At 37.7% G+C, this 12,956-nt stretch overlaps 1 protein-coding gene across 2 annotated transcripts in view; it reads right to left on the bottom strand.

The window, feature by feature from the left end:
- GRM5 (glutamate metabotropic receptor 5) overlaps positions 1-12,956 on the bottom strand; it is a 475,733-nt gene that overhangs the window by 11,736 nt on the left and 451,041 nt on the right. Inside the window, exon 9 of one of the 2 annotated variants that reach the window (XM_028516315.2) lies at positions 5,959-6,054. The exons of the other annotated variant lie outside the window; for it this stretch is intronic. Coding sequence (XP_028372116.1) covers positions 5,959-6,054 — 96 coding nt within the window. The remainder of the gene's footprint in view (positions 1-5,958; positions 6,055-12,956) is intronic. 2 annotated transcript variants of the gene reach the window in all.

The raw sequence follows: 12,956 nt of genomic DNA, 5'->3' as shown, positions 1-12,956 counted from the left end.
ACCATGACATAATCTTCTAAACCCTCACCCCAACTTCACCCATTGACCTTACTCATCATCTGGCCCCCATCTTGGTCCTACTTCAAGAAAATGTTAAGGCCTGATTAATATTTGTTAAGCTAATTAGTCTTTGAGGAAGTGAGGAACCAAGAAGACTGACACAAGTCAGATAGTGGTGTCCAGAGTACATTTAAGAGCTTGTTTTCATAGTGTAGGGATACAGTTTTGAGATGCTAAGAGTTGTGATAAAAAAAAATGAGGATGGAAAAGAATATACTATTGGCCCAAGAACTATCATAAAAGGAAAGACATTTGTTCTTGCCCATTAGAATTTTCTTGTTGGTGTTGAAATATTTCAGAGAAAATGTTGCTCACTGCGGAAGAACTTTCAAAGGATTTGCATATAAAGTGGAGCTTAATGAGGCATAAAGCCTGGGGAATCTTAAAATAACATGGATCAACAGACTCCAATTAACATGTATTGCATATATGGGAAAGATTCTGATTCCATGTGCTTAATCTCATGAAATTTTCCCACAACCCTGTAAGATGGACTTTCCCTCCCTTCTGAATAGCTGGGGAGGTAGCAGTGGCTGCATCCTTCTCTGAAAATTCCTAAATCTGTGTTTGGAGAGAACAGTTGGGCCCTCTTTTAACTTCTCTTTGGTTTAACACCAACAGGAGGCCTTTTCAAAATGTTACATATTCAGGGTGCTACTACCCCTAAGACCTCATCAAAAGAAAGTGTCTAACAAAGGATGTGAGGCAGGGGCATGTGCCAAGAAGAGGCATTTTGTTGGGTCATCACAGTTTCCTTCCTCAAATTAAGCTATTTCTTATGTTTCATAATTCAGTAACATGGACGCAAATCTCAAACTAAACCTCTCATGATGAGATTTAAATTCTAGGCTTTAGTTGAGGTGCTTCAACTAAGATGAGAGGGTTTTTTACCCCCCATAACAGGAAATGATTTTTTTCCCCTCAGCAATCAGTATAAAGTCCAGAGTAAAATTGAGTAAAGAGAGAACAAAAGAAGACATGGCTGCTTTGTGCCGGTAGGATGGTACAGCCAGGAAGACTTTCTGGAGGAAACCAGCTTGATTGGGGAAGGCAATAGCTCCCATTTGAATAGAACTTTACACCTTCAAGAAGTTTTCACCTATCTTACTATACTTGTCCTCACAATGGTTGTCTGACATAGCACTTATCGGGAGCTGTTTTTAATTACTTATTTATAAATCTGTTCCTGGGCTTATCCTAGAACACTCCAAAGGCAGTAACTACATGCATTTGCTGTGCTTGGTATGGCCCCTCGTGTGCAGTAGGTGGGCTGGGAGTGTTTGGGAAATGAAGTAAATTCCATCACCTTGAACCCTTGGTGTAGACAGGTATTATTTATTTGTACTGTAGATACAAAAACTGAGGCTTATAGAAGTTAACTAAGTTGTCCAAGTCAAATAAAAGGCAGAACTGTGCCTCAGATCTGAACCTAAATCCAGAGTCATTGCCACTGTTCAATATTGTGTCTGCTCTAAGTGCTGAGGTGCACAGGAGTGATAGGACACATGTTTGTGGAGTGTCCAGGGAAATGGCAACACCCAAGTCTGTGTCCATAAAATAACCTGATCAGATATTTCAAAGCTCTTTATCAATTGACCTAAATATCGCAGAGATGAATCTTGGGGGGGCTGTAGAATAAGAGAATATTACAGGATTTTTAAAATGGTTCCAAAAAAATGATTTGTTCAGGCAAAAGACTCCTTTTGATGTTAAAGCATCTCAGCTAAGGCGTGTCACATTTCTGGCTACAGCTGACATTAGGTTATAAGATCTCTTTGATCTCAGAATTTTCACTAAACAACTCTACTGTACAAGTTATTTAATATTCCTGATCTTCATTTTCCTGATCTGTACCACAGAAATGAAAAATACCTTGTTTATAATGTTCTTGGGAGAATGCATATCATATACGAAGGGACTACTACAGTGTCAAATGTATAGTAATTATAGTAATTATCATTATCTGCTTTAGAACATCTCTAAATATAAGTTAGAACATTAATTTGAAATTGATTTTGGGAAAGAATGAAGAGTAGTTCTGATATATTGCTAACCAACTAAATTGACCTCTATTGTTCCAAAAGGCAGGATCTGTCTCTTCTATGGATTCTGAATTTTATGTAACTGTAGGCGTAGCCCTAGCTGAATACTCAGTTCAGGTTTATTATTTAGTTTCCATTACTCTTAATTCTATTTGCAGTAGCATAAGCTATAGAAATGATATCAAATAAGGAGTTATTTTGACACATAAATTATCCTACTAGGTAAAAATTAGTTACTTAGCTGAAGGGGGTTTAGAAGTTCACGCAATTGATATCATGATCTAGCAACAATAAAAATAATTTGGTACCACCCTCCTCTCTTCTAGCACTGGTGGGTGACTGAAGATCTATCACTTTCATTTGACTAAGGGAGCCGTTTCTCAGAGAGAGATTGGGAGGCTCAGAATGTCTGAGCCTCTTCTAATGGGGTCCTACATGAGCACATCACACATAGACTCCATCAGAATATCCTTGCTGATAAAGGAGATAACAACATTCATTGCTGAAGCTTTAGCCATTCCTGGGGGTGGACCATATCAGTATGAACTTACAGGGTAACAAGGTCTAGGGAATTTCCAATTCATAGAGCACCTCCCTGTTTAGGACTCTATTTCACTTCTCCTGCAATCAGGAGGACTGTGCTCTGAAACACACTTAGACTGTCCACTGTGAAAACAGGAAAAGATGACAAGTTATGCTATATTCTGACACAAAGAAAAAATAAACTGTTCACATAAAGGGGAAACGGGAACAAAATATTTCAGGAAGCTAGAGTATTATGGATGTATATAATGTTGTCATTCCTTTTCAAATGCCCACATTATAATGGTGGAGGTAGGAGGGAGAAGTGAGGAATGTCTCTAAGGTTCTACCAATGTTACAGATAAAGTGTTCTGGCCAGTTATGATTATGAGCATTTAAAACTCCTCTGCTGCCTGGCATCTTGGCTATGAAGAATCACCTGGGTGTGAATTCATAGGGTCCTGTCCATTCTATAGTTTTACTGTAGAACACATAGGGCAAATGAGATGCAGGGTGACCCTCCTGCTTTTCTGTGGTTTGAGATTCCTTAGCCCCTCCCTGGGACTGGTTGTTTAGTAATGTTCACAGAACCAGCCCAGCTATTTGCAAAGTGAATATGATAATAACTATGGCTCTGGGAAGCAACTGGGGGGAGTAATAAGAAAGATGGCCATATGGTGATGCTAAAAGTATCTATAAAAGCCTCATGCAGTTGTCTGACTCCCAGCCCTTCCATTCAATTCCAGAGTAAGCAAATTGGGATTAACTACTCTCACCTCTTATTAGAAATGGTTTACATTGCAGTTGTCTTTTCTGTGATATAGTTTTCCTTCATATTCATTTTAATCTTATTTCTCCTTGATAAATGTCATTGTATGTATGTTTATATGAGCAAATATAAAGTTGGAAAAAAAGGATTCAAAGGCCTTAGACACTGTGTTCTCTCCTTTTGTTTGTCTCTAGGACTTTTGTCTTCCCCAATGAAAAAAGTTCTCTTAGAGCACTGAAGGACTCCCTTCTTCTCCCACGCATTCTCTCTCTCTCTCTCATTGTCAGCTTTTAGTTAATGATAAATAAATGAGAAGGAAGAAAAGGCAGGAAGAGAAAATCATTTGTCCCAATTAATTATGCTTGCCTGAGGGGCTGAGGTTGTCACTCCCACAGAACTGTCTTTCCAACAGCATGCTTGATATCCCTCTGCCCCACCAGGACATATCAATGTAATAAGCCTTGCCATTACCTTGGCTACATCCAAACAACTGAGGAAACAAGAGCTAAATGGTATTTTGCTGTTGTAGAGAAAGCTGGACCATTCTCAGTGCAGACACATTGAGTGCCTACCTCCGTAGATCTAGACCTCACCCAAGGAAGTTTGTTTTGTGTGCTCTGGGTCCCCTTACCCTCTGTGTCCTACTGTCTCTTGTCCATTCCCAATCAAGGCAGCCTTAAGCAAATCTAAATGAGGGCTGATCAGATCTGAGAGTTCTGAGCATTGACCAAACACTCCCAAGAACACTGCTTGGTAGGATTGAGACCTAAGGTTCGCCAGGAAGAGCTTCATGTCATCTCTTAGATAAATGGAGTATTCCTAAATATCAGCATTGACTGCTTAAATTAGGATGACCTAAGAAACATGTAATGCTATAGATTTCTAGGTTATATTGTCTAAGATTTTGCCACAGTATGTTTGACAGGCAGCCAAACTCCCATCATACACAATTGCCTCAAATCATTAAGTCACTCTGGACAGAGCCCCTGTGTTTGATGCATTCATTTTCACCTTGTCCAGCCAACTCAGGTGCTATTTGACTGATTTTCAAAGACAGGAATTATGACATTTTGTCATATCCGTATGGAAGGAAACCAGTAAGCTCAGTAGCAGTCTATTGAGTTACTACCACAAAACAACCTTGAGGCTTATCTTCCAGATGCACTGAGATCCAAAAATAGTTGTAGAAAGTGATCATAGGCATAACACCATCAGATACACCAATGTGCACAATAAGTGCCTACACAAACACTCTCATTGTCTTGTCTCTGGGAGCCATGGATGAAGTTGGTCAAGCTCTTGACCAGAGCTGCCATGAATGATTTCTCAGGCTGTATGTTGTACAGTTAAAGGCACCATTTTCATGTACAGCCATGTGAATGGTCTCCTAGAAGTTTGCAATGCAGTGGTCCTTTAAGAAAGTTAGACATTGTTTTGAAAACCAGAAGGATCCCCTACTGAGGAAGCAAACACAATATTTGGGGTAAGAGTTTAACAGGATTCAGCAGAATTATGTTCTTGCTATGGAGCTGGCTCTTAAGCTCTGCTCTCAGGACATGCACACACAGGTATATACTCTACTTTCTGCACTTCCCCTTTCCTTTAGTCCAGGATGATTTGCAAGAGCTACCCTTCCACATCTCACAGATAGATTAGGAAATGCCACAAGAAATTAGAGGTGGAGAGTTACGCCATGGTAAATGACTCCCTGTCCTCTAGACTTTTCCAGCATTCTGGAACTGTTTAATGCCAATCTTGAAAGTCTTTATCTCCAGAGCCCCTTTCTTTAAACCCAGTCCCATGCAATAAAGCACATTAATTTCATGCAGCACAGCTTAGTTGATGTTTCGAGTTCCAAATACCCCAGCTTGCTGGGCACAGCTCAGTTGGGAGTGCCTGGTATGAAGGAACATGCATAGCGCAGCAACAGGGGGTATTCACCACCAGACACAGAGAAGTAAAGGAGATGCAAAGCTACTGTAGCTAGAGGAGGACTAGCTTTCCTGATTTCAGTCACGAAAAGCCTCTTGCCTCTACAGTTCGATAGTTTGGCATGGCATTTGCCTTCAGCTATGAGTTCACATTATGCTCAAAGTAAGTCAGATTAATTCCCAGGCTTGTTTGGGATCAGGGGCTGGCATCTTCCCTCAGTTGTAGTCCTTCTCTCAAAACCAGTCTTAGGCTTTTGAATTTGTTTTTTTTTTAAGTGAGTGGATAACCCCAAAATGTGAATTTCCTCCAAGCTCTTCCACTTTGCAAACTCCAGAAGCAGTTTACCAATATGTTAAAATCCATGGGAGAACTGACTGTGAGCTAAGGCTTCAGACATGCAAAGCACACAGCCCTGGGAAACAGCAGCATCTAGAACAGGAGGCTCCCATCACTTTACATGAAGATGGCATGGGTTTTGCAAGTCAAACACACATAGAAAACCAGTGGTGGCCCAGGTTGGACACACTGTATGGGATGCACAATTGAGTGAGGACCCAGACCAGGGAGCCACCTGTTCCTCTAGCTTGCATACATTTAGTTCACACCACCTCAGGCCACTCACAGTTTGCTTACCTGCTCATTGTTGCTCTCCCACCATTCCCCATACTCCCTTTGGGGGTGAAACACTCTATTTCCGACTTGTGCTGGGCCAATCTCCTGTCTTTGTACCTAGTGAGCATGAACAAGGACAGGAGCAAACAGAGAGATGTGATTGTATGCTTAACTGGCCAGGCTCAGGAAGAGCTGCGGCTGCAGAGGGTCACTCCAAGGCAAAACAGGGGCTCCTGTTTTTCAAAGCAACAGCTGACCTGTGATACTTATCAGATGACTGTGATGGTAAATGAGTAACAGTGGAGACAATTTTGTTATTTCTTGGTTAAACTATATGTCATCTATCCTTTCACATTACTTATTAATCTGTGAGTTCATCATATTTAATAGTTAGTGGTAAAAGCCGTGCAATCCCTACCATCTAAGAAAAAGATTAGTATCAATGAATTATTATTTCTTTACTGTTTACCATGTGCCAGACAGAGAGAATGTTACTTCATTTAATTCTGGCAGCAGTCCTGTGGCAGAGGCTCTGTTATTATCATATCCACGTATCTGAGGAAGAAACCTAAAATTGTAAGGATTAGGTAGATTTATCAAGGATTTTTGACACAGAAAGTCCAAGTTTAGAATCCATACTTTTTGCCTTCCATAATTATTAAAAAAATAATTATTGCCATGAAAGAACCTTCATGAAGTGGTACTATGTTCGAACGTTACAGGGGTGGTCAAAATTAGGTTAAGTTACCAGCCATCATTACCTAAAAGATAAATCATATGTAAGGATACAAAATAATAGCAATAATATAAGAAGAAGAGAAATAACACAAGTAAATAATACAATAATTAATAAATATATACATATATAAGAATAAACTCTGTTCTGCACAACTGTAAACCTACTTTTGTTCACTCTCGTATGTTAGAGACTGGTGACGCCAAAAGAGAAAAGATATTCCTTTGATGTGAGAGGTTTATATAACCATTAAGCTGAAGTTTGAAAGTCAGGATTGGGTTGCTTTAATTGTGCAGGGTGGCTCAAACAACTTTTGCATCAGAACTGGCAATTCATCAATCCTAGAAGTTACTGAGATGTTTCATCTAAAATAAGTTATAAGATTTTCAACATTAGTTTCCTACATGGTTCATCCAGATGAATTGATATTTGAATGACAGTTCAAATATTTGAGCCATTATATTTGAATGACAGTTTTTAAAGCCAACATACTTTCATAGAAAGTCTCTTTTTTATTCATCAGTTTAAGACTGTGGGGTAAAGAGGCACTGTCGTCCTCATTTGCCAAGTGAAGTGACTGAGACTTACTTAACTGACGTTACCAATGTCACCAGCCTAGTCAGTAGAAAACAGCTGCCAGTAGAGCTTGCAGGGGCCCAATACTCTTAGAGTTCATTATCTCCATCACCTTTTTTTACTTGTAAAACTGGAGCCTGATATTATGGCACTTCATCTACTTTTGGTATTCAACAGTCAGTGATACAATCACTATCAGAACACTTGTTTACCCTTGGTATGGTCACTTTAAAAAAAAGTTTCTTTTCCTGCTGTCTCAAAATTAATATTTAAGTAAAACAAAATTAAAATAATTATTAGTTCTGGGATAGAGGTCTTCCTCTTTTTTAATCCTCACGTGAGGACATGCTTATTGATTTTAAAGAGTAGGGAAGAGAGGGAGAGAGAGAAAGAGAAACATTGATGTCAGAGAGACACATTGATTGGTTGCTTCTTGCACACATCCTGACTGGGTAACCTGGAGCTTAGGCATGTGCTCTGACTGTGAATCAAACTCACAACTTTTCAGTTTACAGGACAACGCTGCCACCAACTGAGCCACACTGGCCAGAGCTGAAGGTCTTCTTCTTATTTTTTCCTCCTAAAAGATGTTAAAAGTATTTAGTATTTGAATAAAAATGGCTCATTAAATTAAGCCAAGCAGATGGAATGGATTACCTTATTCAGTAGACATTAATTGAGCATCTGTTAAATTCTAGGCAATGGACTTTGTCCTGGGGCAATAGAGATAAATAATCCGTAAGTCTTACCTGATAGAGCCCACAGACTAGTGAGGGAAATAACAGAAGCAGGCAGTATGTACACAAGTGACTTTATGTCTAGGCCATAAAGATGAGAGGGAAAGAACTTAAAGGCTTGATTAGAGAAGTAAAGGATTGGACCAAACCAGACTAAGTAGGTGGAAGCAACACTTACCTCCTCTCAGGACCAAACTGGAATTACAACTAAATTACAGAGTGATTATCCTGAATAACCAACTGAAGCCTAGCTGATGAGAAGTCCTATAACCAAAACTTTCCTAACCCAGTGAAAGAAAGACTTACAAGTCCAAGAAATGCAGAGGATCCCAAACAGGGTGGACCCAAAGACGGCCACTCCAAAACACATCATAATTAAAATAACAAAGAAGACCTTAAAAGCCACAAGAGAAAGACATTTAGTTACCTACAAGGGAGTTCCCATAAGACTGTCAACTATCAACAGAAACATTTCAGGCCAGAAGGGATTGACATGAAATATTCAAAGTGATGAAAGGCAAGGGCCTATAATCAAGACTACTTTACCCAGCAAGGCTATCGTTTAAAATTGAAGGAGAAATAAAGGCCTTCCCAAATAAGAAAAAGCTAGAGAGGTTTGTTACCACCAAATCAGTATTATAAGAAATGTTAAAAGGCCTACTTTAAGAAGAAGAGGTAGGAGAAGAATGAGGAGGAGAAGAAACACAGGAACATAGTAAGAGGAATGAAATGGCAATAAATATGTGCCTACTGATAATCACTTTACATGTAAATGGCTTAAATGCTCCAATCAAAAGGCATAGGGTAGCTGAGTAGATAAGAAAACAAGATTTAGAATGTTAATTAAATGAGCATTTTCTTTAATTATCTTAATTAGTTTTAAATGGATAGTTTTTCAACTCACTAAAAGTGTGTTTAGCCTCATCTCCCTTAACATAACATCTCCATATCAAGCATGTCACTACCCTGGGCTCAAGAGGAAACCAGAGTACAGTAGCTCTTTGTTTTAAAGGTGCTGTGTTCAAATGTGTTTCAAAAAGTAAGTCCTGAGGCAGATTGGGAAAGGAGAGGTTGGGCAGAGGCACAGCCAGGAGCCTGGCAGAAGGATAAATCAGTTGTTTTTAAGCATTTATAACTTAGAACTTATCACCATTTTGTGGAGAATTAGGACTGCATTAGTTATAGGGTTTGCAAATAATCATAATCATTAAAAACAACATGTATATTATAAAAAAGAAAACATATATATGCGTGTGTGCATGTGTATACACATGCAAGAGACTCACCTCAGAATGAAAGATACACACAGTCTAAAGGGGATGGAAAAAGATATTTCATGTAAATGGAAATAAAAAGAAAAAGCTGGGGCAACAGTACTTATATTTGACAAAATAGACTTTAAAACAATGGCTCTAGTAAGAGACAAAGAAGGGCACTACAAAATGATAAAGGGATGAATCCTACAAAAGGATATAACTCTAGTAAACATTAATGCATCTGACATAGGAGCACTATTATCCTAATTCCAAAATTAGATAAAAGCACTACAAAGAAAGAAAATTATAGTCTAATATCCCCAATGAAAATAGATGATAAAATTCTCAAAAACTATTAGCAAACAGGATTCAGTGATGCATTAAAAATGTATACCATGATCAAGTAGTGTTAAAGCTGGTACAATATCTGCAAATCAATAAATGTGACCCACCACATAAACAAAATGAAGGATGAAAACCACATGATCATATTAACAGATATAGAAAAAGCATTTGATAAAATTCAGCACTCATTCGTAATAAACACTCTCAGCAAAGTGGGAAGAGAGGGAATATATCACACTATTATGAAGGCCATAAAATGAAAAACTCATATCCAACATCATACTCAATGGGCAAAATCTACAAGTATTTCCTTTAAGATCAGGAACAAGACAGGCTGTTTTCACCACTGTTATTTAAAGCACTGGATGTCCCAGCCACAGCAATACAGTGCACAAATGATGTGTTGTAGAATTGTGCATCTGAAACTTGTATAAATTTTTAGCCAGCCTCACCTCAATATATTAAAAAAAAAACACACCTCAGAAGAGAATCCCTTGTGAAACCCCAATCATTGAATGGCATTCCACATGTCAATAGAAAATATTTTGTGCTTATTTATCAATTGGGCCCTACAACCAAAATGCTACTCTATAGCAAAGGTTAAAAGAATATTAATGGACTAGAATGACGAGTGGTCACTCAAAGGGATCCTTAAAGTATTTTTGAATATCTTCAAGAGTTAGCCTAATTGCCAATTAATTGAAAACTTTCATAGATAAGTTAGGATATCTATACTCTTCATGCTCATAAGCTCTTTTCTCTCTCTGCCAGTTAACCATGGTTATGAAATACATCCTAAACATCCTATGCTATCAAAGCCCAACTTCAACTTCATTTGGTAAAAGCTTTTACAAAACAAAACAAAATGAAACAAAAAACAAAAAAATACAAATTCCAACTCATTCCAGTGAAGCAAGATACAGTTGACTTTTTGGAACTATCTAGTATTTCTTATATTCAAAAGAAGGTGAAAATGCCATTCAGTTGGGGAAGCTCATCTTGCCTTCAGATGGGAACTTTATTGTTTGTCTATAATTATAATTACAGCTTAATTATGTTTACCATATACTTAAATAATTCACATTTTCATTCATTCACATATTCATTATTCCATTCACCAATAATGTGCTTTTAAAGTAACTAATAATGCTTTCACAGTTCTTTCTGCAGATGTACAATTCTTTTTATTTGTTTTTTTTTTCAGAAATATAGAACTTAATTAAAATAGTCTAAGCTTTTTAATAGTTTTTAGTGTATTAAATATCAATCTAAATTATTTTTCTCAAGCCCTGGCTGGTGTAGCTGAGTGGATTGAGCGCGGGCTGTGAACCAAAGTGTCGCAGGTTTGATTCCCAGTCAGGGCACATGCCTGGGTTGCAGGCCATGGCCCCCCAGCAACCGCACATTGATGTTTCTCTCTTTCTCCCTCCTTTCCCTCTCTAAAAATAAATAAAATATTTTTTAAAAATAAATAAATTATTTTTCTTATATAACAAATTAATATATCTTTTAAGCACTTACTAAAATATATGTATATACATGCACACACACATACTTGTGAGGTACTGTTTTAATATTAACTCACTTGTCAAATGAAATGCTTATTTTACTGAATTATATTCAAAGTTACAGTAGCAATAATAATCATAATGCTACATTTGAATGTGCCAGATACTTTTCAGTACATTATCATTAATTCATAATACTACTCTATATAGAAGATACTAATGTCCTCATTCCAAAGAGACAGGCATTTAGGATCAGTGTCAATAAGCGCAAGCTCATAGTGTTTATGGGTGGGGAACCCATGATTAGAAATTGGGCCTGTCTGATTCCAGAGCTCTTCTTATTAAACATCCCTTTAAGTAACAATGCCAGTAACTTTAGAAACAAAACTATGAAGGCTTGTTATTTAGCTTTTCTCTCCTTGACCCCATTTTGCAAATGAGTGGTACAGTTAGCAAAGACAGCCAGTGGAGGGCCTAGTATAGGATTTTAAATTTTATTCCTTCATTTGGGTTCCTATAGATGTACCATGTATGCTTAGTTTAGATCATTCAAACCATTTACTGAATACTCCACATGCAAGGCATTGTGATAAGGAACATGTGGGTAACTCTATGCCATTGATAAGCTCACAACCAGGAGTGGGAGGATGCAATGTAAACAGAACATTTTTAAACAATGTGAGAAGTTTTATTATAGGAACATACAAAAAGGCCTACCTACCAAATACTAGAATGGCAGGAAAATTTTAGTGAGATACAACACCTAAGATAAATCTTGAAAGATGAGTGGGAACAGTGTGAAAAGATAAGTAGGCAGGCAGAAGAAAAATCAAGAGCAAACACATAGATAGTCTTAGCCACATGGTGTACATAGGGAAACAGTGTTTAGCATTTTTTATGGTAATCAGGAATAAAATGAGACAAGGTAAAATAGGCAGTGTGGATGGAGAGGCATATATAAAATGTAGTTTATGGATGAATTTATCCTGTAGGTTATGCGATTCCTCTGTGACATTTTAAGCTAAGAAAAAAAGTGTGGTCAGAATGACATTTAGACAAAATACTATGAATTTGATGGAACAAAACTACAGATAGACTCATACTATGGCAATAGTCCATGTGAAGGATGATGAGATAATGCATTAGGGTAATGATGATATGAATGAAAAGGTACAGTTTCAAAAATATGGGGGAGGTAAAATGAGTAGGATCTACTAGATGATGAGTGTAAGAGAAAGGTGAGTGGAATGCTACTCCAGTTACTGCCTTGGGTGGTGTACTTACAACTGAGTTAAGAAAATATAGAAAATGAGTATATTTGGGGGCTGACATAAAAAAGCTTCATTTTGGAGTATTGAGTTTGAGAAGCTAGTAGGATACCCAAGTGGACTATTCAGTAGACACATGGCTATAAGAATCTGGAGGTTGGAAAATGGTTATTCACTGAGGAGCCATGAACTTAATGGTTGCAAATACCATGAGCATGGTTTAAGTGTTCACAGAGAGCATGCAGAATTTGAAGTCAGTGGAGAGAGGGGCCTACAGACTTGCTCATCATACCTGTTCAAAAACTTTTATAACACTGTTAATGTAAGTATTTCCTTGAAACATTTATTGAGTACCTACCAAATGCCAGATACTAAATTCAGAGTTTTTGAATGTGTTTTTTTTTTATGATACAGTTTCCAGACATTTAGATTTGTGCCCCACATAGCTTTGACACTTTGATTTCTGGGCCATAACCTTTACATAAAAATATCACAAACTTTTAATAGATTTAAGAATGATTTGTTTTGAAATTAGCTTTAGCTACCTTCCGTGAAGATTTTTGTTGTTGTTTCTTTCATAACTCCTTTACCCA

The sequence above is a fragment of the Phyllostomus discolor genome, chromosome 6, assembly GCF_004126475.2.
Source record: "Phyllostomus discolor isolate MPI-MPIP mPhyDis1 chromosome 6, mPhyDis1.pri.v3, whole genome shotgun sequence".
In the NCBI taxonomy this organism is placed as follows: domain Eukaryota; kingdom Metazoa; phylum Chordata; class Mammalia; order Chiroptera; family Phyllostomidae; genus Phyllostomus; species Phyllostomus discolor.
Note: the sequence above shows the minus strand (reverse complement) of the source record. Positions and strands in the feature narration are given on the sequence as shown.